This window comes from Drosophila persimilis, unplaced genomic scaffold (genome assembly GCF_003286085.1).
Source record: "Drosophila persimilis strain 14011-0111.01,24,50 unplaced genomic scaffold, DperRS2 tig00000191-arrow-pilon, whole genome shotgun sequence".
NCBI lineage: Eukaryota > Metazoa > Arthropoda > Insecta > Diptera > Drosophilidae > Drosophila > Drosophila persimilis.
In genome coordinates this window covers 14,416,302-14,441,278 of record NW_020825298.1, presented here as the reverse complement: position 1 = coordinate 14,441,278, position 24,977 = coordinate 14,416,302, and the positions used below count along the sequence as shown (strand labels likewise).

Here is a 24,977-nt window from a genome sequence, read left to right as displayed (position 1 = left end):
ATTTACTATTATATGCAGTATGTACATACCATAAATATATACATATGTACATATAAGCTCATTGTTATAAATTAGCCTATTCTTATATGCGTAATTATATTACATATTTATAGAAAAACAAAAAGGCTAAATACATCCATGCTTACATAAATTTAAACGAAAATAAAAAATATTTAACTAAAAATATCAAATTTGAGAAGTATTGTTTGAGGGATAGTTAGGGGAAAACAAAACATATATGACTGGGGAAAAAGTCCTTGATAAAGACTCCATCAGGTATTTTTTTTCGAGCCATGCAACACACCGATCGGAGTACAAAAAAAATATCCCTGATCCTTGAAGAGGATTGACCCTTGACAAGGACTTTATTAAGGGTCTATTATTAAGGAAGAAAATTACATTTTTTGCTGGTCAAGGATCCTTGATCCTTGATAAGGACTCAACCGAGTCAAGGATTTTCACCCGATCACAAAAAGCCATAGCACGCCCAGATTGGGGCACAAATCGGACAAAATTAAATAATAAAATCCTTCGTCCTTTATAAGGACTTCATTAAGTCAGGGGCATTTTTCCGATCACAGGAAGCCGTCGCACGCTCAGATCGAACCATAAATGGCGGAGATAACTGATATTTTTGATCCTTGATATCCTTGGTCCTTGATAAGGACTCCATCAAATCAGGGACATTTTTCCGATCACAGGAAGCCGTCGCTCGCCCAGATCGGACCATAAATAGCGGAGAAAATGAATATTTTTGATCCTTGATATCCTTGGTCCTTGAAAAGGACTCCATCACATCAAGGACACTTTTCCGATCACAGGAAGCCGTCGCACGTCCCGATCGGGCCACAAATAAGGGAGAAAACAAGATATATATGTCTGGAGTACATATCCTTGATCCTTGGTCCTTGATAAGGACTTCAGAAAATCAGGGACATTTTGCCGATCACAGGAAGCCATCGCACGCCCAGATCGGACCATAAATAGCAAAGAAAATGAATATTTTTGATCCCGGATATCCTTGGTCCTTGAAAAGGACTTCGAAAAATCAGGGACATTTTTCCGATCACAGGAAGCCGTCGCACGCCCAAATCGGCCCACAAATACCGGAGAAAACGGCCAAAATCTGAATGGGATACCAGGCGAACAGAAATGAGCAGCAAGCAACTGCAGCAATTGCAAAAAAATTTCGCAGCATACTTTAGGGGGCCACAAATTTTAAAAAATTCAGTTACCTTCTGCTGATTTATGTTCGCCTGGTATCCCATCCAGATTTTGGCCATTTGACGGGAGGTTTTTTCCCTTTGTACGGTGGCGCCCCCATCGGCAATTTCTTGAACTACATTTTAAAAGACAGTTCTAAGCCAATTTTGTTTTCTCCGTTATTTGTGGGCTGATTTGGGCATGCGACGGCTTCCTGTGATCGGAAAAATGTCCCTGATTTTATGAAGTCCTTTTCAAGGACCAAGGATATCAAGGATCAGAAATATTAGTTTTCTCCGCCATTTATGGGTCGATCTGAGCGTGCGACGGCTTCCTGATTTTATGGAGTCCTTATCAAGGATCAAGGACATTTTCTCCAATAAAAAATATTTAGTTTTCTCCCCATTTGTGAACCGATCTGGACGTGCCACGCCTTTTTGCAATCGAGATAGTTTCCCCGATACAGGATACAGCAAGGATGATTTTACAACAGTTTTATTAATTATAACTTAACTTAGTACAAATAAATAAACAAGTGGAAAACATTTATATCTACTATCTTAGTATATAGACGTGTATCCTTAAACCTAACAACAACGAGATCTTTCCAGAATCTAGAAGTCTGCGTAGCCCCTCCCTTGGTTGCCATAGTCAAAGTCCTGGTTGTCGATGACAAGGTAGAAGGATGACGAAGGCTCGGATTTTGCAAGGGGTGTGCTTTCGTCCTGCTGGGATACGATTCTGTCTGGCTGGGATACTTTGATAGGACTCCGTCTGGACTCGGTTTGTGGCAAAGCGTAGGGTACATACATAAGTCCTCTGTGAAGGAAGACATGTTTTAAAATATATCCAAAATTATATACTGATTAACTTACGCGTCTCAAAGCTGAAGCGCAGCGTTTTATTCGGCGGCGAATGAATGGTGACCAATATTTACCGAGGCGTGAACCAACAATTCCGCCGTGGATCGCTGGTCCCTGGTCTGAGCCAATAACCTGGAGGGAATAACAAAATATGAGAACAACGAAATAAATAGTCAATGGAAAAGATGAATAGGGGAAACAAGGAAAACTTACCTAGTCATAGATAGGAATCCAGGATGTGGTAATCCGTGGTGCAGGTGGGAAGGCGATGTCAGTAATGAAAGGATATCAAGGATATTTTCTCTGGCATATATGTATATCCGGTTTTCTCCATTTCTCCATCCCGTGATCGGGAAGATCCTCGGAAAAGATAATTCGACACGCCTAATGGCGAGTTCTCCGCCACTCGACAGGAAAAATATCCTTGATCCTTAATTTCCTCCTGATGTCCTTGATCCGTGGATAGGACTCCAAGGCGTGCGATGGTTCCCTGTGATCGGAACATCCTTCTTTCCTCCGTTATTTGTGAGCCGATCTGGATTTCTGGAAAAAATCGTTTTCATGCCCATGAATAGTTGATATATATATTTTACATTTGTCTAGCGCCACAATTAGCCAGCGGCCACTTATGGAACGTTTATGAAATTCTACCCTACCCAGCACTGCTTGTTTGGTTTTTTCAGCACCTCAGTGTGCCGGCCTATTAAACCAAGACCCGGCAACCCAACCCTCTCTACGTCACACACCATGTGGCTTTCTTAGCTTGTATCGGGCACGCGATGTCTGCATTATTTTTGAACACTGGCGGCAATAACAATGCGATGGACGATTGTAAGTGGAATTTTAAATGTTGATGATTGTTTTTTAACTTTAAAACCAACAAAAACCTTTACAGCGGCTTCCAATCTAAGCACCAGCATGTGCGACGTGGAGGAGCAGGACTTATCTGCAGCGCTGTTGAATAACAACGTGAGTTTCAGCAGCACAATGGTGACATCAAGCGCGGATTTGTCGTTCAGTTTAACCGAGGCGGAGATATGCAAACTGAAAAAAAAATTTGATGCTAGCACCAGGCCCAATGAGGACATGGATGTGTCCATTAACGTGGAGGAGATCAGCGTGCAGGAGGAAAGCAGCATTCAAGAGAAGAGCAGCATGCATAAGGAGATCAGCGTGCAAGAGAGCAGCATTCAAGAGAAGAGCAGCGTGCAGGAGGAAACCACGCTGGAAGAAGACACAAGTATGCAGGAGACCACACTAAATGAAGAATCCACTTTAGAGGAGAGTGAATCCGTCATAAACCTCGAAGACACTATAGACGAACCTGAAATTCAGTCGATTGTGCCGGAAAGCAATCAATTGATTGTGTTGGACGTTAACAAGCCGGTTGTAGCCAACGAAAACGAGCCGTTTGTGACAGAAAAAGCTACAGAGATTGTGGCAGTGGAAGCTGAAGAGATTGCTCCACTGGAGTATTTCAAGAATAAACTTATAGAGGTAGGGCGGCGTTGCTGGAAATCCTCAGCCGCGGCTCAGCATTACACTAAAGGCTGCTATTGGTCGCCCGATGGCACCTGCCTGCTAGTTCCCATACATTTGGATGGAATGCACGTCATGGAACTGCCCCCGGACCTGTACACCGCCACAACAGTGGCGCAGGAGCGCGGCCTCACTAATCTTGTGCCTGCAGTGCACGTGCCCGAAGGTGGCACTGTCTATGACTGCGTGTGGTATCCGCATATGAATAGCCAGGAACCAGATAGCTGTTTGTGAGTACATCGATTCCTTCTACAAGGCAATATAATGCATAGTTACCTCCTTTAGCTGGCTCGCCACACGGCAACACGAACCCATTCACATGTGGGATGCCTTCGATGGGAAGCTGCGCTGCAGTTACAGTGGCTATGATGCCGTGGACGAAGTAATGGCCGCCATATCCTTGGCTTTCTCCCACGATGGCCAGCAGATCTATGCGGGCTATAAGCGATGCATTAAAATCTTCGACACAAGCCGTCCTGGCCGCCTCTGTGACGATTATCCAGTAAAGTTTGCCATCTCATGCATTGCGCAGACTACGGAGCACCACAACACCTTGACTTGCGGCAACTGGCATGGCTATATCCAACACTTTGACCTCCGTTGCAGCCCCAAGCAGGGACCGCTCTTTACGCTGGGTGGCCACAAGGGAGGGATTACCCAACTAAAGTACGCCGAAGGTTCTGCGGGATGGCAGCTGTTCAGTGGCGCTCGAAAATGCCAAAAGCTGCTGCAGTGGGACATGAGGAACTACAAGAAGCCCTTGGAAGAGTACCAGCGCAATGTGGAGACCAATCAGCGCATACAATTCGATCTGACGCCGGACCTGGGATGGCTGGCCAGCGGCGATACGCAGGGTGCTCTGAACGTCTGGGATATGAACGGCGATGGCGAAGTATCTGCTCTTCCACTCCACAACGACTGCTGCAATGGAGCTAGTTTCCACCCGACGCTTCCAATCCTGGCCTCTAGCTCGGGGCAATATCATTTCATTGGCAGCGATGGTCGTGTCAATGACAGCGTTCTGGATTGCACAGGAGCAGTGGAGCAAGAGCAGTCGAAGGAGAAGCCACAAGAAGTGATCTATGAGAATGCCGTGGTGATGTGGTGGTGCGGCCAAGGTCTGTGATTGGTCAGTGCCCCAGAATGTTTTTAATAAATTGAGCTAATATTTAAAAAAGCCGTCTTTATTCTTGAATCCACTTGGAAATACTAAATGCGTGAGTTCATACCTCTGTGTTTCCACCTGCGAAGTAAATCCACCGATTAGGGTCTCTCAAACTCAACAGAAACAATAACTCACTCTAGAACCGCTTGAGGAACTCCTCGGCGCATGTTCGAGCCCTGGCGTTCACTGCCAGTTTCATTTCGCTGATTTCCTTGTCGATCTCCTCCATGAAACTAATCACAAAGTCCACCAGTTTGTGCTTGTACATCTGCTCCGTGTGACAGTTAGTGATGAGGAAGCTAATGTCGTAGCCCTCGATGGGCTTCCGGCGCAATATGGCGAAGGATTCGGCGCGGCGCATCATAAACCTCGTGAACTTGTGACACAGTATCTTCTCGATTTCGTCCGCCTGCTTCACGGCAATGCTCACCCGCACCGAGTTGATCGACGGCTCAATCAGAACCTTCTCCCGCTCGTTGCGGGACACCACAATGGGCGTGAGCACCAGCTCTTTGCTGGAGCATATCTCCACCTCCGGCTTGTTGTGACGCTCCACCACTTGGGAGGGGAAATCTTGCAGGCACATGGCGGCGGTGAGCGAGTGCCGCACGGCGGTAAGATAGGGTTTCAATGTGGCGGCCATTGTATATGCTTATTGTTGCTAAATCGTATGTTTAATTCACTTTTTACTTAATTTTCTGCGATTTGTTGTGAATCATAAAAAGTGTGACCGCGGACTGATAAAATGTGGTCCGACCCTCATAAAGATACCGAAACATACAGCCTCATTAAAAAAATATACCGTAAATATACTGACGAGTTCAAGTTCTGCTTTACATATTCCTCGTTTTCGATCTTCCGTCGAATATTCCCAACTATATAGCACATTTAGCCATGCCCACATAATTTTATCCGATTAGTGAATCAATTTTCTACCTGATTGACTACTTTTAAGTACTCTCATTTTTTGTATAGTGTAGAAAACAAGGTTAAAAAAAAGGCCAACAAAAAAACAGTGGCAACGTAAGTGAGTATTTAATGCGCCGTAAGTGAGTTTGGGCACAGGTATACCCTACTTGGATAATATAATATGAAGAAACTGTTTTAAAACGTAATTAATATAGAAATGATCTCAGATTGTTGTGTTTTGGACATATTAATGCATATGATTAGGGTCTTGTATATATATCTCGATCCCGATAGCCATTCTTGGGTTCTGTAAGAAGACCAAAACCTTCAAAATATCGTTGAAATACCTTTAAAACAGAAACTGACTAGTTTTGGCCTCTATTGGTGCACTAGATGACAAAAATTCTCTCAGTTCTATAATATCCATTTGCCAGGGTATGCTAAATGTTGCTCAATCCGCGAAATGTTGTGGAACAATGCTGCTCGATGAGTCTAGCCCATACAAATTGAATGTTGCCAGCAGCATAAAACGTAAGAAAACGTAAGTGAGTATGGAATGTAAGGGACATTGTTGAGCTAAAAAGGACATTGTATACAGCAAATACTGGTGTGACCGTTCGATTAGAAAACCGTGCAGCTGCTATCGATATGAATGTGTAGAATTACCGCGCTGCCCGCTAAAAATTGAAATTTGAAATAATCAAAGTTAATTAAAGTTCCACACCGAAATATTTCTGAACATTGAGAAAACGCATTTTCTACCAATTATAAATATTTCATTTATTTGTATTATGCACTTTTATTATACATTCATTTATAAGTATTTTGCTTGCTTATCGTCCATTTATTTAGTTGCTTATGTAAACTTAATGTTAAGTTATGCGTGAAACTATAAAAACCATTTTCGCAAGCTGTCGTATTTCTGTTTTTATGTGTACTATTTAGAGAACATTGATTTGAAAAATGTAACCTTCGTTTCGTTCATTTCTGTGCTTGGTTTCTCATACAAAAATTTTGTTCGGTTGATTATTGGAGTTGATTACACATTTATATTAGTAATATATCATAAATTGAGTAAATATCGAAGCATTTTTATCAATTGTATTGATGCACTTGCAATGTGGGTTTCGTGTTTCAAGTTTCCTTAGCTTTTCTTTTGAATGTCTGGAAAGTTTTCTCGTGTCTGGGTTGCTGTTGGGGCTCTGTGCGTATAGTTGTCTTGCATTTATAATATATATAATATATATTCAGTTATAGTAGCCGTAGTATTACACATTTATAACCGTATGAGAGAGATATTCAAATTTAAGCTAAATTCAGCGCCCTTTCTTGTGCAAAACAAAGTTTGGGGAAAATATTCGCAGCATCTGCAAACAAAATTTGCCTAAATTTTCCATTTCCGTTTGTATTATAATCCCCCCATAAATTTCGCTTAACCCATGCTCCGGCCAAAAACCTGCGCCATTCTTTCTCTAAATATAACTCGACGTTAGACAAAATATGCTTTTTCATATCATTCCACATATAATTATTTATATATTTTACTTTAATTTTACTTTATGTTAATGCCTAAATTGTGTTTATATTGTTTATGTTGTCTGTAAATGAAACAAAAATGCAGTGTTTTGTTTTACTTTGTATTTGATTTCTTTTTTTATTTAGTTTTTATAAGCATTTCTTATGTATTTTTTTCTGTTTGACATTTATTTTATAGATAGAAAATGCGAAACTTATATAAATCTTTAATTGTTAGTGTCGAACTGTCTCCAACTTTTGTTTTTCTTTTTTTCTCTTTTTTTGTGTTTTTTGCATATGTTAATAAATAAAAAATTACTTCAAATTATACACGTATTCAAAAAAATGTATATTTATTTAAATGATAGATCTTGTGAATATTGGATTTCTGGCAAATAGCAGTACAACAAATGTTTCGAGGCAAAATGAGTGATTTTTCTGTATGGCTGTTGTGTTTTTGCAATTGCAAATTATTTCAAAATACATTTCTTGCGAATTTCTCGTTCAATTTTTGCTCTGAAGGAGTTTAAAAAATTGCTGTTGGGGGAACACGCTCGCATCGTGCATCAAAGGGGAGCCAAAAATGATGGGGAACAGGATGAAAAATTAACGCAGCAGGTATGGTCGCCTTTTCTACCCCTAATATGATTTTGAACGAAGTCCGATTTGAAGTCAGGAATTTGAAGACTTTCTTCTGCACAAAGGAAATCCAAAAACTTTAATTGAAGGCCTCATCAACGTTTGCAGAGTATGCGGCTGCATACAGGGAGCCCCCTTTGAGCCACTGCATAATCAGTTTGCCCAGCAGCAATACAAGAGCTTTGAAAGTTTTTAAAATTGTTGAACAGAATTAAAAATCAAATGGAACAAACGCAAAACGAGAAATTCGAAATGAAGCAAACATATTTTGAAAAGGTTATGTTCTTTTCTTATAGATTTGTTTAAGTTGATTTTGCATCGTTTTTGCCGTTGCTATATAGTATATCTGGTTTGCCTTGATTTGTGTTTTTTTTTTTGTTTTTTTTTGTTTTGTTGAAAAGTTTTGTGAATAAATGTTGCTGGTTGTTGTTGCAATATCTTTTTGGGCCTCATCTCGCTCAGCGGAATCTTGAGATATTCGATATGCCCTGCTCGTCTTTCTATGTCGTTTATAATACTTGAAATTTTCTTGAAGCAAATTTGTTGCTGCCTTTGTATTGGTTTTCGTGTTTGCTTAAATACGTGTTGTTGGTGTATGTAGTGTTTCCTTTTTTTTTTTTGTTTTTTTTTTTTTTGCTGCAGTAAGTAATGACGGTCTACGCTCTGTGGAGGGCACAGCCCATCTAACCCGACGAGGCGATGGCATTCTGCTGACCATCCATATCCTGGGTCTGGGCCTTATTCTGGCGCACGAGCTCGGCACGGCGCTCCTGCAAATAACATAAGGAAAGGATATAATTAGTTGGGTTTGGATCTTGCAGAGATTCTTATCTTGAGATCTACTGCTACTCAAATGATAAGGCATATGCGGGGTTGCTTTTGTTGATGGGAAAAGAGGGGGAACAAACGTACAAGTTTTTGCACTTTCTCAATTTTCTTTTGTATCTCCTTTTCGCGGTTCTGCTCGGCGGCAAACAATTTGTTTTCATATATGCGCGCCTTCTCCTCTAGCTTTTGTGTTTCCAATTGATCTTGGTGTGATTTAATCTCGGCAATTTTGACAGTGTTCTATATGAGAGGATATAAGAGAAATGAAAACAAAAATTATATATACACATGATCCGAAACACAAACACATATACACATTTACAGTACACAGATATTCAGACGAAAAAAAAGATTTGGTGGAAGTCTGGTGATATTTTTGGTTACTTGGGTGAAAGTAATAGGTTTAAGACAATGGAAAAGCAGTCCCATTCAGCTATAACTGATGATATGAAATTTATCTAGCAAAGATTCTGAATAGTTTGGAGAACTCTTTCATTGAACGTAGTTAGTGGTTAGTCTTTAGTCTTAATGGTTTAAGCAGCAGAAGTGGTCAACTTCCTTTTCCCTAATGCAATTATAGATGAATAAGAACTAAATACTGGTATGTTTATCGTACAAATACATGAAATGCATCAAATGCTTATTAAGACCTAGAGTTTCTCGAGTTTAAATTATGCAATTTCCATAGACAATGATAAACTCTTGTTCCAATATAGAATCTGATTGAGATTTCACATAGATTTCAATTGAATATTCGTCAATTTCGCTTGTACAAATGTACTACTTCTATCTTCTAAGTCAAGCAACTACAAACAGATCAAAGGAACTAGATGTTAAGGTCAAATCATCTACACAAGAGGAGCTCTCTTCCAAGCCATGCTGTCCGACGTATGCACACACTCACATGCTCCTTGAGGCGATTGAGCATCTTCTTTATGTTCTCATCGCGCAAGGTCTGAGCGATCTTAAGCTTCTCTTCGATGGCCTTTTGCTCATTGGCCTTCTGCTGCTCCAAGGTCTCGCGCGTTTTTTCGATCTCCTGAGCGTGAATCTGTTTGGAGAGAGTTTATATGAGCTAAGGAATTGCATGGAAGGCATCTCTCGAAGTCAAACCTTTAGCTTCTCCTTCATGTCACTGATGATTGCCTCGCGCTTCTCCACGTGCTGCTCCATCTTGGACTCCAACTGCTCCTTGGTCTGAGTGATGAACTCGTTGGTGATCTCATCCTTCTTACGGGTGGCCTCATCCACCTTGGCCAACTTGGTCGAGATATCAGCCATCTTCTTGGCCTCCAGAGACTGCGAAAGGCAAACAAATTCGTTTTGTTAAGGCAACGATTCCGTGAGGGATAAGCGAAATGGGGGACGGACTACTCTACTCTACTTACAATGCGACGCTCTTCGGCTGCCTTGAGCTTCTGCTCAATCTCCTCCACGCTGACGTTCTTGCCGGGGGTGACCGGACGCTTGGGCACGGCCACATTGGGTGCCGGTTCGGCCAGAATGACCTCATAGCTCAGTCCGCCGCGGGACTTCTCCTGGCAGCGAATCTCAGTGGCTGTGGACGAGAGAGAAGCGGGAGATGGAGGGCCGTTAAAGAAATTCAATATTTGTGCATTGGGGGGGCTGCTATAAATATAAAGTTGTGGTCGGTCGGTCGAAGGGGGAAATTCCAGTTCACCCTTAAGCCACCCTCTGCAGCTCGTATGACATCATTTTTGCACTGCCACCCCATCCCCCTCCCCCTACCCCTCTTACTTGTGCGTCTTGTGTGTACTTTTCGCATTTAAGGTCGAAAAGCCGTGACCAAAAACCAAAAAAGTGCAGGAATACGACAGTGGGTAGGGAGCCAAAAGTTGGGTTGGGTTGGGTTGTCGTTGTCAGATTCGCAACTAAAGCTATAGATAGATAGATTTTAAATAGTGGATCATATCTCTAAGAACCAAGCTTTCGTACAAACAGAAGGCCGGACCTCTATCGAAGCAACTTGGGGTCCGATATACCCTTGCTCTTTTCACAGATGGCGATGATGAAGGTATTAAGAGTTAAAGCGATTGAAGTGGCAGAGCACTCGCTCAGAGTTAAGCGCATTCTGGGAAAAGTCTCTTCTCCACCCCAATATCCATTAACTTTTGTTTTTGGATCTCTGGCTTTGCATATTTGCATTCACAGTTGGGGCACCGCACTTTTTAAGCGCATTTTGATTAATGGCCGAGCCTCGCTGCACTCTCCGATGCCCATGCAACACCGCACACGTGCAAAATATCCACTGCCTCTGCCTCTGCCTCTGCCACTGCCTCCAGGACATATTCACACTTTTTCCGAGAGCAAACCATAATTCATGTAAGCGCCGCCAAACAAAACGAGAAACGAGAAATCCGGCAAAGTCGTTCGCTGACAATGACGGGCAGAATGGTGCCACACACATGCGCACACGGACACACGGACACGCACACGAACACGCACGCGGAGCAGCAGTGCGAGCAGTGCAGCGCATGAAAGCGGCAAAGAAAACCGAATAAAATGCGAATTTTCACACGGAACAATTATTAAAATTAAATGCACTGGAAAATGCACTTTGCCCAGCAGCGGCAAGTGTGAAAATGTTATTATTCAGCAGTTTGGGAGTTTTCGTTTCAAGGGTTCTTTAAAGATTCTTTTTAAAGTAAATCGAATTAGGAATGGGGCATTTTTCAGGAACTAATTACATTTGCTAGAACCGAAAGTGCCATTTCCAATCCCCTCTTAATCTAGAATCATTCCATAGCTCCTTCATAAATATATCTTAAGCCTAAACAACATTGGAGTATCGCAATCCCAAGACGGAACCCGAGAACAAATCACAAACAACGCGCAAATCAGCAAAATACCCTGGGAAACCCAACGCCCTGACATCGGGGACGGGGCTTTTGTTTAACCAGAGGGCAGACGAATCCGAGGGCAAGACTATCAAATGAAGTGGAAAATTATTTGTCAAAACAAAAATATATACGTTTCCCCCACAATAAATGGACGAAGCGCTCCCCCTCTAGTGTACCTACCCCAAAATATACCATCTACTTCGAGCAAAGGGACAGCGGACTGCTGCGTAGGTGTCCGGATGATTGCTGTTGACACATAATTTGCCATTATTCGAGTAGGTGTCCGTCCGTCTGTCGGTCGGTCGGTTAGTCCTACCATTTGTCCGACTGTCAATCATGACACTCGCTTTTGGGGTCGCTTTCAGCATTAAGCTTTCAGCTTTCGCTTTCCCTCCCAGTGCCCCCGTGTGCGTGCCCACTGGCTCTGAGTAATGATGTCTTGGACCAGGTCAAGTGTTGAGTCAAGTCTATTAGGCTGACAGATTTGATGGGCCTCCTCCGCCCACACAAACCACAGAAGGGGGGAGGGAGGGGCAACAGCGCAAAGCCATCTTCATTTAACTTTCAGATTCAGGATTCCGTAACCCTTTTAAAACCATTCTCTTCGCCCTGACCAGAGCCATTTGGCTCGGAAATCTGCCAAAGCAATTTACCAAAGTGGCTTTTGCGGTCGAGAGTCGATGGGAAGAAGACCTGCAAGAACTGGTCCATCCGTTACTCTACTCTACACTCTACTCACATTTCTTATCCTCCTCTTCATCCATGGGAACCTGCAGACCACCCAATGGCTGCTCCTCCATGGCAAGATGGTCTGCACGGGCACCACCGAAAGAGCCCATGTAGCCATTCGACATGGTCTCCAATATTTCTATCAATGCAGAGGCATCCGGGTGGCTGGAGTGTTTCTCCTGCACATGGACCGCCAACTCCTCGGCGGTGAAGCCCATATCATCGCAGAAGGGACACTGGAAGCTCTGCGGAGCCTCGCCGTTCACCAACACCTCGCCGCCAAAGTAGATGTCGGCCATTTTCTTATTGTAGAGGGCACGCATCGGGTGGTAGTATTTGTGCTTGGGGCTGACGCGGTTCTTGCCCAGGTCGAAGCAGGGTCCACATAGTGTGATCTGAGTGCCGCACACGACACACTCGTACCAACGTCCAAGATCGCCCAGGGCGGGGCAGCCCAAGCACTTGCGGTGCAACACCGGAAAATCGGAATCGGAAGACATTCTTCGACGCGCAGACGCACACGCACACGCACACCACAAAAGACTTCACAGTCGAAAAAATATCAACGCACGCGTTTTTCCTCTTTCCCTTTTTTTCGGAACAATTTGCTTGCGTATTTGTCTTTTTTTCTTGATTATTTTTTGTATTTAGAAAAATATAAACTTCACAATCGGAGAAGGGTTCCAAAAATGAATTTTTTTTAATAATTTGTTTGCTTTTTGTATATTTATTGCGCTTCGATGTTGCGATGTCGGTATTTCTACGATAATTGAGAGGAATTCCGACACGAAGCAACTCTGCGAACGAATTGAATGGCAATGCCTGCTTGGCTCGATATTTCTGTTTACTTCTAACGAGGAGACAATGACAATGTAATCGTAGGAGCTATCGCAGCTCTGTGCTTATCTGAAAAGGCAGATATGGATCTAGGGAAGCGAAAAGCTAACCACAAATCTGGACTCCCATTGAATAATACTGTAGATCTGTACTATCTGCAGATTCCTCCAAAGCTCCGAAATAAAACTACTTTTCGCTACCTGCTATAGCCTATAGAGATAGCTATGAAGAGAATTAGGGACTGCCGTGGATTCCGACCAAGAGTTTAAGCCTTCTTTGGACTGATCTCTACGGACTTGACATTCCATTTTGAAAGGAACTCATTTTAATTGGCAATAACAACAGTACAATTTAAATGTTACAAGTGTTCTTTAAGGTGAATATTTCTTTGAAATGGTGGAGTATTATATGTTTTGAAGTGCTATTTTTTCTGTTTCAGAATCAGTATTGTTATATGTTTTATATGTACATATGTATTGTTTTCCTTCGTTCTCCTGTCCTGCGTTCTCTCTTGCTTTCGTTCCGTTTTACTTCAATCTTCCCAAATGTAGTCATAATCGTAAACTTCATTGTACAGATCATCATCATCGTCGTAAGATACTTCGGACCCGGACAACTCGCCTTCAATGATGTCTGGAGCTGCTGGCAGATTGTCCACTGGCTGCTGATTATGTCCTTCCGGATCAACAAAAATATTAATCTCGTAGGGATAGGTGTTGCTCGCATCATCATTGGTATCGTTATCCGCCATGTTTCCATTATCATCGTCATCGTTGGCAAAATAGTTGCCCATCTTGCTATCATTGCTATCGTCGTCATTGCTATCGTCGTCTTCGTCATCGCCATCGTTTCTATCAATAAATGCAATCGGATTCTGATCGTTCGGGCCGTCGTCTCCATCTTGACCGTTATTGCCCGATGAACTGATCTGCAGTATGTTCTCTAGATATCGGTTGCTGGATGTTGGCTGGGCCTCTGGTTCCTTGGATTCTTCCTTAGCTTCGATCTCTGTGGCTCCTTTCTTTGCTTTCACGGAGATGGTAAAACGGCCAAGCCAGTTGTTATAGTCCACGAGACCATTGAAATACTTTATCATGGGATCCACTGCCAACTCAGGGGCGCGGATGGCATTCTGGGCCAACTGCATCAAACGTGGCACTTGGTTGAGGCCCTCTTCCGCGCCACAAGCAACGGTCAGTGGCTCCTCCAGGGGCTTCGGTTCGTTGGCAGCCACAGTAGTTGAGGCAGTGGAGCCCATCTCCTGCATCAAGAGCAAATCAACTGGCACTGAGGTGAGATCCTTCTCCGATAGCATGGAGCAAAAAACAGCGTCGACGAGGCGGGCCTTGGCCACCTTTCCTTCTTCTTCAGTATTTTCTGGCATCTTCTCGAAGCGTTCCTTCAGTCTCGAGCTCAAAAAACGACCATCATTGAGATCCAGTTTATCGATTGGATTCTCTGGCGGGTCCGGCTCGGCAACGTCAACCGGCAGCTCTGTGATGGCGGTGCCCGTGTTTGGTGGTGGTGGTGGTGGTGCTGCCACCGCGGTCTGTGTGCTCGTGGGAATTCTTATCGGCACACCGGCCTGGACGCCATGGGGTCCACGTTCAGCCTGATGAGTGCCGCGTAAGATAGCGTAGTGGTTGAGGGCCTCGTAGCGTGCCGCTGCGGAGGCTTGGCTGCCGCGGAATGAAATCGGCACAAACTGATTGCCGGACTGATGGCGGGGGAAGTTCAACGATGGATGGACAAATTCTGGGCTTGGTCGACGCGTAGCGGCGGCACGACCACCAGCAACTGGTGGTGCAGTTGCAGGCCACTGCTGCCGGATGAGTGGAACCAAGCCAGATGAGGCTGCTGGCGATGGGACTTCGCCTAGGACGAAAGTCGACTGACTCCCATATAGGCGCGTAAACGCATCCCGCTCGATCTGGCGAGTTACGCGATCGACATCGGATTCAATACCCACTGTATTGCTGCTCAGGGCATACAGTTCGTGCAGGCAGCGGGCCCGCATCAGCAGTCCCGTGCAGAGCGCTTCGTATGAATCGCTGTTTGGGTCCAGACTTCGCAGCCGATCCCTCACATCTCGTAATGCACGCGCCACTTGTTCCATTTCATCATTGCTTGCCCCAGCGCCAGCGAGAGTGGCAGTGGTAGCGGCTGTGGCAGCGGATCTGGCAGCGGCTGTGGCAGCGGCTCTGACTGCGGCTGTGTTAGCGGATCTGGCAGCGGCTCTGAATGAGGCTGCGGCTGCCTCACGGTTAGCGCTCCTTGCTGGTTCTACTTGTGCCGTTCTTATTATTTCAAGCTCAATAATTGGCACATTGTCTTCGTCTCTGTCTGGGAACACCACAGATCCAGGAGGAGGTTGATCAGCGGCGGTCGGAGGTGTAGGAGCCGCATTCCTCGACGAGCGGTCGACAAAGTAGTACGAATAGGTCATCAGCAGGTAATCCCTGTGGTCGGGATGGTCGCGGTGCGACTGCAGCAGGTGCTGGTACAGCGTCTGGATGGTGAATCCCAGCTGCAGGCACAGGGCGCACTGGAAGCTCTGCCAATCCCCGGTGCCGGTGTAGGGCTCCCCGCCAAAGAACAGCTCGTACGCAGTGCGGGTGTAGAACACCTGCATTATGTGATAATATTTGTGGTGCGGCGACTCCGGCCTGTTGTTACTCGCGAAGCAATTGCCGCACAGATGGTAGTCCTTGCAGAAAAAGCACGAGTGGCGAAGTCCCCGATAGTCGGCCCGCTGGCACTGGCGGCACGGAAAGCCAATGTGACGATCTGGCAGCACATGCACTGCATCCGATCCAGCCGTATCGGCTACGGCTGGCTCCTCGAACCCGATTAAATCCATCATGCCGGACGGGCCTAGTTCTAGTATTGGACGGTGATCCATTCTGTTGGGGGATTGAGCGGGAGATTCGTTGATGACTTGATGTTTTGTGAGCGAACTTAACGATGTTTAAACTTTGGAAAAAGGCAGCAGTGGCACCCAAACGTTCAGAATTTACACCAGTAATACCTTGAATTGCTATGAATTATGAATGCTGGATGGATTACAGATATTTCTGTGTGTACTATGTACGTCTGTTTTGCGCAGAAATGTCTAGTTTTCTAATTTATGTATTGTATGTGCCTACAGCAGTGCCCTTTGGATGTGCGAAATACCTACGCACATATTCCAGAAGCAGGGGATGACATTTGCAAAGCCTACTGGAAAGAATATCCCAAAACGCTTGGAATATACGCACACATATGTGTGGATTGTGGAGTGGAATGTATGTATGTATGTATAAGCACGGATGAGACAGCATTGCCGGCACACACAACACACTCACACACGCGCACGAAAAAGAGGCAGAAAAAATATGCGTGCTGGGCTTTGCGCACATACAAATCTTCCAGATTGATTCCGAAACTCGATGTTATTTAAACAAACACGAAACTTGAGCATTTGCAGCGCACACACACACACACACACACAAAAACCGTACTGCATGTCCGCATGTGTCTGTCGCAGACTGGCACACAAAAAAAACAAAAAAAAAACACAGAAAACGTGGGCTGCCTTTTGCCAAAGATTAAAACGTTTAAGCAGAGGTCCATACTTACTTGTCTTTTGGAACTTCACTAGATTTGACACTTGAAAAACTTAATATACTTTCTTATTGTTTAATTTGCTAATTTATCTCCGCTTGTCCCGACTCCAATGACGAGCGAGTTGGACGACAGCGAAAGAAGGCGATCCACAAAGTGCAAAACGAGCTGTAAGGCGCAAGAATAATCGAATATGCCGCCCGAATAGAGGGTACCTGTGCTTTTCCTCTGTAAAAAACGGCTTCTCCGGCAAGACGCGCTCACAGATATTATGGGACAAATATTTGCTAAATATGAATGTAAAATTTAACAAGACGCGCTGAGATATTATGACACAAAATTTTATCAGAAAGGAAAATCAAATTGAAACAATTCAATAAGACGACGTTACCAAAATGCTTTTCATTAAAATTGATTTAAACTTCATTTCTAGACTGACGCGAACGGTGCAGCGCAGTGGGCAGTGTGACCGTACTAGTACACGAGTTGTTCGATTAATCGGTTCTGCTGGGAGACAAGCAACGGTGACAAGCACAGACATGTTTGGTTTTTGTCGACAGTAATTCGAATAAGCAAGGAAGCACCATTTTGTATCCCACAAATTGTATAGATTATTGTGGGTATTCCAAATCAAGTCCGCCTGCATGTTTTTATACAAAAGATTTACTCGGCTTTGGGAATCGTAGCTATCGTAGGAAAAAGCTATCGAATAGCATATTTACACTATGGATACGTCATTGATTAGAAGCTTTTGCAGCACTAGGGGCCCAATGGTGTCAAAAAGTTGCGGTGTTTTCGAACGCAGGTGCATCTGGTCGGAAGATTCGATTATGTGATCAGTTGATCCTTTCCGTTCCTGTTTACCTGACTTGGATCATATATGGCGGGACCTCAAACTCTTTTTAGCGCGGGTTTGTCCGTGGGGGAAGGAGCGGTCGTTGCTTGTGCTTATTTTTTGGACCCCAGGGCTTGTTAACACTACACCCAAGCTGTTCTTGGCCGCAGGACCCAACTAAAAACTCTCATTAACATAATAAGCATCATTATACAAATTTAAAGCAGCGTAAAATGCATCCACATACCCGAACACACCACACCACACAGCATTTGACCTCAATTAAAATATTTTGCTAAAAGAGAGAGAGAGAGAGAGAGAGTTTTGCCAACTTGCATTTTATGTGCTCGTACTTAATGTAGTACAGCCCCTCCCCCTCTTTGGAGGCACTGCTGCAATAAAAAGAGCCGTTGACATTTCACGCTTTTAATTAAAAATCCTGGCCAACAATTTGTGCTAAATGAAATCAAGAAGGACGGACCTCTGCCGCCTAAGGTTCTCTATGTGGGGGCGCCCACAAAAATTTGCTATAAATCTGACATGATTTTAATTGGAACGACATGATAAAGTGTTGATAGCCGCCTGGCCGTATGCTCGCCTTAATAAACTCCCACAATGAACCTCATTCGAAAGGGGGGGGAGGGGCGGGGGATATCTCTCGAAAATCCTGCTTATGACAGTCGAGAGCTGAAGGAAGCGATTTATCAGACCCCAAAAAAGCAGGCGGCAGGCGGCAGGCAGCACATCTGCAGACTCTGCAAAATAAATGTCAAAAGGGCCACCACCCACATAGTATAAAGCCATGCCGTCAGAGATAGTCAATCACACATCACCCAGAATCGGGGACTAAGGAGGAAGTACAGCTCAGCCCGAAAGGCAACTTAATGACTGTGTCGCCGGGGATTGCTGGCGGTTTTGTGGAAGTTAATTGAATGACTAACGTGTTTGTCTTCATTAATTAATTGCTGGGCAACATTTTCGGTTATTTCTTAAGGGGTACAATTAGGAGGTAGGGAAAGGGTCGATAAGTCGATATTCAAGTGGTGTTCCACACTCTGTCAACGAGATATAGCCGATGGTAGATGATATCTTTCTATAGAAACACAGCAAATATCAACCCCACATCTCTATTTGTGCCCCCGATCGGGATGATTGTCGGTGGATTGGTAGAAGCGCAGCAAAAAAAAAGAGATATCCAAATAATCCATGAATACCAAAAAAATGCATTCATTCTACATTTTTGGGGCGGAAAATATTCGTGAAAAAATTGCCACCATTTATGTTGCATATTTTTGACTGTTTCAAACTTTTGGCGGTCTTTTTCGTGGATATTTTAGTGGCATATCCAATTATGTTTTCCATTTTGGAGTTTTTGTGCTCCCATTCACTTAGCCAAATGAAGTGAAATAGCCAAAATCCAATTATGGCCATTCGCCTTTTGCCTTGCACAGCATATTCAAAAGTTGTCTAAAAAATACTGCATATACTTGTACCCCTCCTCGTACCCCTCCTCGTATGCTTCCTCGCACTCCTCCTCGCACTCCTCCTCGCACTCCTCCTCGCACTCTTCCTCGTACTCCTCCTCGTAAGTTGGCTTTACATTCTTGTTGAAGACTTTTTCCCCGCTGGAAGCACTCCAAAAACTTTTGCTTAAAATGTTCCATTTCGAGCATAAAAACTTTTGGCCCCAACAAGGGTACACACACACGCACACACACACGCCCGCCAGAGAACACCAGAGGACAGATGGGAAACATTTTCAATAATTATCACACCCAGTCGCAAAGAATGGCAAAGACACGAAAAATAGAGTCCCCAAAAGAAACGGGAGGGGAAAAACGCCATAAGAGCCTCGTCTGTTGCCTTTTACTTAATATTCATAAAAGCATTTTAATTTCCATTTAATTAAATTATTTGTATGACTCAGCAGTTGATGCCTTTGCGGGGGCCAAGGAGGTGTTGTCCTGCGCTGCTGCAGGGCGTGCCAGGGTAAAGTCTGTCTCGCTCCCTCTCTCTCTGTCTCTCTCTCTCTTGTGGTCTTTGTTTTTGGTGGAGAATGTGTCAAGGCAGCAACTTTGATGGCAGTGCCATGCATGTTCAATTAACAGTTTTTTCCGCTGGGCTGGCAAGACTTCAATGGAAACCATTTTCATATATGCATCAGGAAAATGGGCAAAGAAACAATTAAGGATAGAAATTGTGCCCTCCCCGACAGGGAAGGGAAGAAGGTGGCTCTTTCGGGTATAGTATCTAGACTGGAATATTTGTTTAATTGCAATGGTATTTCGGTAAACAGTTAGGTTAGGTTAGGCCCTCAGCGGGGCCACGCATAGGCCAATATGGCACTCAATTATCCGGATAGGGGGTAGGGGGTTTGAACCATCGCGGGAGTGTTCAGGTGGTTTTAAAGTCCCCGAGAATCGAGGTGTTTTAAGCATAGGTTCCTCTGGCGTCCTCTTGGAGGCACGGTAAACAGTTAGATAATAGCTTCATTCATAGTAAATGTGGGCGCCAGGGGTACCCAGCTTGAAGCTCTTACATCAAAGTTTTCCACGATAAAGAACTCCAAAGTTTACTTACAATTCAAATGCAAATGGATGGCCACCATTGTGAATCGCAGACTCCAAGCTCCAAACTCCAGACACAGACACAAACACAAACCGAATCGAATCGAATTGAACTTGATAAATTGCTGAAATAATCCTTGGCTCTGTTATTTTTTTGTTGCAAGTTGTTGACTCGCAGGAATTCGCTAAACAACTGAACGGACAGTCTGCTAACGGAGTGACTCTGTGGGACTGCGACTGCGACTGCGACTAGGACTGTGATGATGGCCCAAGCCCAAGCTACAAGCGACACAGAAATGTTGGACAGGCACAATCATGCACACACACACACGAGAGTAGTAGTTCCTTCCTTCCTGCCGTTAGCTTTGAGCGAAATGTAGTTTTAATTTTTGTCGTGTAGCATACTTTTTGGCATGTGCTGCCGGCGCGCCGTTAGTCGCCGGCGACAGTCGTCTGGTTGTCTCTCTCTCTCTCTCTCTCTATCCCCTTGTCGATTTGTGCGGCTTAATTGCTTTCGTTTGCAGGTCGAGGCGGTTCCAAAACAGCTGATGATTCAGGCACACTCAAAGAGCGAGACAGAAAGAGTGTTGCAGCTGTTATTCGAGTTAGAATAACAGTTGCCTTGCGTCGTCAGCTGTTGGTTCGAGTGATCTCGTTGTGAATGGCAATTCGGAGCAAGGTGAACGCCCTCTTCTAGCACGTAACGGTACGGTGCATTCAGTTATGTTACGGAATGGTACAAGGCACAAGGCACTCGCCATTGATTTACTGCGACAACAATTCAATAAGCTCAAATGTTCTGAGAAAAGAAGGCTGAAGACGAAAGCAGTGCAACACTAGCTTTCATTGTGCCCCACAGATCCAATAGATCCAACAAAAAATATAATTCCCCCACACTGCAATCCAAAAAGGAGCAATTTTTGGCGTACACACAAAGGAAAAACTTTGATCGAAGAGTACCCAAGCTCATGCACTGAATATTCCACCACAAAGGTAGCTCGAACTCCCAGAACCATGAATGTTTCATGGTGTCCCACAGAATGCACTCGATCCACACGCTCTTTGGAAGAGCCACCACTCGATCTGCACCCGTTTCGGAAGAACCACCACTCGATCACTATATCTATGTCGGAGGCTTACAAACAAATCACATTTATCTCTATCTCCAATTCTCCAATAGTCGAATTTTTCAGAGAAAGGTATTTCAGAGAAAACCGTTCCCAGTACGGTCCTTGGATTCCCCATGGGTGGTGGGTAATCCTTGAGGGTCTGGCTCGTCAACCTTCCCCACCATTTCGTGCAGTGTACTCTGCTCGAGGGCAAGAAACTGCTCGCTCAATAAGACCCCTATTAAGCTCAGGCTCAACAACAGACCATCGGGACGATGGAAAGCCCAAACATAAACCGCATTTCATTTTCAAATGCCACGCCCAGCCACAGCAGCGGTGGCGCGGTGGGGGGAGGGGGGAGGGGGGCTACCTCTGTTGCCATTTTCCTCAGAAAAATACTGAAAAATCGAGCACGTGACTCGCACGACAGGCAGGCACATTGGCATTGATTGGCTCCCAAATGCCATCGCCATCGAGGGTCGAGGGTTCGAGGGTTCGCCAACGACGAAAGTCTGCGGGCTGAAAAAAGAAACTACTGCCAGGAGAAACTACTGCGCCGCCACCGAAAGCTGCTCAGAGCCCAACAACAGCAAAAACAGAAACGGGGCTAAAAGAAAAGCGGCATTGCAGCTGCTGCTGCCTCTGATGTAGTTGTAGTTTTAATGGTTTTCCCTGCAGCCAGCCAGCCAGCCGCCGCTCGAGTCGAGCAGAAGCAAACGATGATGATTCATCGAGGCTCAGTCTTTGAGCACTTTCCTCTCCCCCCCCGGGTGCAAATTGGCCAACTTGTGGGCTTAAGGTGCGGAAACTTACCTGCAAAGAGAAAAGGAAAATAAAACAGCAATTAGTAAGAGAAATTGTGGTGAAAATTTCTAGAGGGGGAGATAGGCACAATTTATGGATTAATCTGTGGTACAAAAGATAGCAGACCAGCGGGAAGATAGTCCTGCCACTTCCACTGCATAGAACATCATTTACATAAGTACAGATACAGATACATTTACAACGACAGCGACAGCTGCTTTTGTAATTCTGTTGGCATTTAGTTTCCACACAGATGTCGCGCGCGTGTGTCCCCTCCACGTGCCCCTTGCCTCTCCCTCCCTCTCTCTGATAATAATGAAAACTTTGGGACCACTACAGCGGCCGACAGTTGTTGCAAGTAGATAAGTGAGAAATGCAGACGAACAGGGATAAAAAGAAGGAAAACACCTTCAAAAAGATACTCTGCAGCAGTGACCGACTGTAGCTTTTTTTCGGGCTGTTTTTGGAGTGGTTCCTATGACGGACACAGCAGACTTTTCTAGGCGCTTTTTTATTTGTTGCCACACTTGGGAGCAAGCAGTGTGGCAGTTGCTTTTTGTTGCAACTAGATGTAGATCCTTCAAAAGCTGTGTTGAAAGTTCTTTTTTGGGGTGCCCCAGGTCGTTGACTTCTCCGCGTTTAAGGGAGGATTCTGTGGATGTTTCTAGGAAGAAGTATGTCTCTTCTTTATGAAAAATACTCTCGTTAATCTAAATATCAAACTATCTCTGTTACTGGTTTCCCTCCTCAAGCGTCTACAGGTAATCCTTTGCCCCTCTTTGCTTTCTTCTTTCAGTCCGTAAGACGCTTAGCCACCTGCTTCGCCTGCTTCTTTTCGTCTGCTTTCTGTTATCCTTGAGGCCCAGACTAGGGCGCCACTAAGTCCTGCCACTATCTGGCCTTACTATTCCACATTTTCCGTCGTTTCTGCTTCACACTTCTTGGGTCCCGTCGCTCCCCTTTCCCTGCAATTACATAAGTAAATGCCGGCAGCACGTGCCCGGCTATGCCTCCTGCCTCTTGCCTCTTGCCTCCTGCCTCTTACCGCTGCCACTGCACCTCCGTCTGTGTTTGTTTCTGTGACTCAATGAAGCCCAAAGGAAGCCTTGGCCCAGACCACGCCGTGCGCTTCGGGCGCCCGCCCACTTGAGTTGTTGCATTATATACCTTATATTCTGCTCAGATATGTATGTATCTGTATCCATTCGTCTGCAGTGACGTGACGTGTTTACTTTATGCAAAAAACGGTGCAAAATGCAGAAGAAAAGTCAGAGCCGGAAAAAAGTGACGCCCCAAAAAGTTTGCCCCAAGTTTTTCTCCGTTGGCCAATGCAGTTTATCACCTTGGAAATGCGGCTAAATGACTGCAAAAACACACACACACACCACTGAAACAGCAAGCAATGTCCCTATGTACATCGGTATATATGTACAGTGGGTATGTACAGTGGGGAGTATATGCAGTGCTCTATGTATAAAAGGCTACTGCACTATTGATTTTTTGATAGTTATGACTAGTTTTTTACCTTTTTTTGGTTTGGTTTTTATGTTTGCTTTATTTATTTTTTGGTTCGTTTCATTTTGCTGAGTTTTTTGTTTGGTTTTGAGTTGTATTTTTGCCTCTTTTTTGTGGATTTCAAGCGGTGGCAGGTGAGAGGTCATTTGATATTAGCAAAAGTCAAGTCAAAAGTCAGAGGCTTCCAGGGGTGAAAAGAGGATGTTTTTAAATGGGAACAAATGGGGCAAGGAAAAACAATATATAAAGGAAAATATACTTTGATGAAACCGAAAAATTATTCAGAAAAATAATAAATTAATTCTTATAAAAAGGAATTTCTATAGAGAACATAAAGGTCTGTAAAAATACTCAATTATTGATAAATATTGTTCTTGTTTGAATTGAAATTTAATATACAAAACAAGTTATTAATTATTAATTTATAAAATTGTAAAGAAGAATTGATTCCAAATTAAAATGTGTAGTGAAGCCAAAGCTATAAATATGCCAAATAAAATAATTAAATTAAACCAGATGAAATTTTGTTTGGTTTTGAAAATGGTTTTTAACGTCTTGCAGTCCAGTTTTTTATTATTTTCGCCTAGAAAAGACTCTAGAACTCTGGAAAAACCCCTTGTTTTTTTGTTTAATAGACTTTTCAGATCAGAATATAAATCCATCTCAATTATACAATCATATCTCCCACCAAAATATAGCAAATAATACAAAAAAACCCCCTACGTGTACAGTTTTTTGTGCATTTCTGCTACAACTTTCGGGTTTTGCTGCTAAAATTACATTTTCCCCTGCCAGGTTTTTGTTTTAACTGAAATCCCAAACTTAATTTGTGGACTTTGGAAAACTGTGAGCTGAGCTTCGCTTACGAGAGTAAAACTCGCAAAGTAAACCGAAAGTGTAAAAGAATCACATACATACTCGTTAAACTCGTTTCGGCTGAGAATTCATTTTCATTTCGAAGGCTTAACCCATTTATGGCCAAGTTATTTGCTCAAAGCATTTATTCAGTGCAAAAAGTTGCCTTTTAAAGAGAGCTCGAAAAAATGAAAAGAAAAGAAAAGCCAGCCTCCAGGCAGAGGCTGAGAATTATTAATGGAGGAGTGCGCGCCCTGCGGTGCGGGAGGGAAGGAGGGGGGAAGGCTCCTCCATTCAGTGCCCTGCAGTACACCACTTAATACAGTCGACTATTGACAGCAATTGAGGCGCTGCTGCCCTGCTCCTAATACGCGGCTCAAAGGGGGTTTGGGGCGGGGGGTGGGGAGTGGAGTTCATTTGAAGAGGTAAGCATTTTCCAGGCGAACAGGGTACATTTTCCATTTCACAGAATTTTCATCGGTTTTCGGTAGATTTTACCCGAAAATGAAGCAAAGGTTTCTTTAATTTTAGTTCAAAGCCAGGCCACACCCATTTATACCCTAGAAAGCAGCGTCGACCCCTGAGCACTAGCATCAACATC

General features: G+C 44.1%; 4 protein-coding genes and 1 long non-coding RNA gene across 9 annotated transcripts in view; 1 reads left to right on the top strand and 4 right to left on the bottom strand.

The window, feature by feature from the left end:
- Positions 1–1,746: 1,746 nt before the first annotated feature.
- LOC113565778 lies at positions 1,747–3,934 on the bottom strand. Its single transcript, XR_003408786.1, has 4 exons — positions 3,882–3,934; positions 2,280–2,609; positions 2,079–2,198; positions 1,747–2,022 (listed from the first exon to the last, which is right to left on the bottom strand). It is a non-coding gene; the product is annotated as an uncharacterized LOC113565778 (long non-coding RNA).
- On the top strand, positions 2,869–4,798 carry LOC113565777 (telomerase Cajal body protein 1 homolog). Its single transcript, XM_026988896.1, has 3 exons — positions 2,869–2,897; positions 2,962–3,835; positions 3,891–4,798. Exons 1-3 carry the CDS (start codon positions 2,888–2,890, stop codon positions 4,729–4,731), a joined length of 1,725 nt encoding a protein of 574 aa, XP_026844697.1. The 5' UTR covers positions 2,869–2,887; the 3' UTR covers positions 4,732–4,798.
- On the bottom strand, positions 4,772–5,457 carry LOC6589864 (actin-related protein 2/3 complex subunit 4). The gene is made up of 2 exons (XM_002014170.2): positions 4,906–5,457; positions 4,772–4,848 (listed from the first exon to the last, which is right to left on the bottom strand). Exon 1 carries the CDS (start codon positions 5,411–5,413, stop codon positions 4,907–4,909), a length of 507 nt encoding a protein of 168 aa, XP_002014206.1. The 5' UTR covers positions 5,414–5,457; the 3' UTR covers positions 4,772–4,848; position 4,906.
- Positions 5,458–7,519: 2,062 nt separating this feature from the next.
- LOC6589865 (stathmin) overlaps positions 7,520–24,977 on the bottom strand; it is a 75,432-nt gene continuing 57,974 nt past the window's right edge. For 2 of the 5 annotated variants that reach the window (XM_026988493.1, XM_002014171.2), the window contains exons 3-7: positions 10,050–10,219; positions 9,775–9,960; positions 9,566–9,712; positions 8,746–8,901; positions 7,520–8,603 (exon numbers count right to left, since the gene is read on the bottom strand). In XM_026988493.1, the coding sequence (XP_026844294.1) occupies positions 8,517–8,603; positions 8,746–8,901; positions 9,566–9,712; positions 9,775–9,960; positions 10,050–10,219 (746 nt within the window). In that variant the 3' untranslated portion in view covers positions 7,520–8,516. Of the gene's footprint in view, positions 8,604–8,745; positions 8,902–9,565; positions 9,713–9,774; positions 9,961–10,049; positions 10,220–12,261; positions 12,839–24,977 lie in introns of those variants that run through there. The other 3 variants (XM_026988491.1, XM_026988492.1, XM_026988494.1) reach the window with 3 other exon arrangements.
- Positions 13,621–16,132, bottom strand: LOC113565628. Its single transcript, XM_026988150.1, has 2 exons — positions 16,117–16,132; positions 13,621–15,991 (listed from the first exon to the last, which is right to left on the bottom strand). Exon 2 carries the CDS (start codon positions 15,988–15,990, stop codon positions 13,621–13,623), a length of 2,370 nt encoding a protein of 789 aa, XP_026843951.1. The 5' UTR covers position 15,991; positions 16,117–16,132.

Bases quoted from the DNA above. Each gene is read 5' to 3' on its own strand.
- LOC113565777 (XM_026988896.1), top strand. The intron at 3,836-3,890 runs GTGAGTACATCG...TACCTCCTTTAG, and splicing joins CAGGAACCAGATAGCTGTTT to CTGGCTCGCCACACGGCAAC.
- LOC6589864 (XM_002014170.2), bottom strand. From the start codon at position 5,413: ATGGCCGCCACATTGAAACCCTATCTTACCGCCGTGCGGCACTCGCTC.
- LOC113565628 (XM_026988150.1), bottom strand. From the start codon at position 15,990: ATGGATCACCGTCCAATACTAGAACTAGGCCCGTCCGGCATGATGGAT.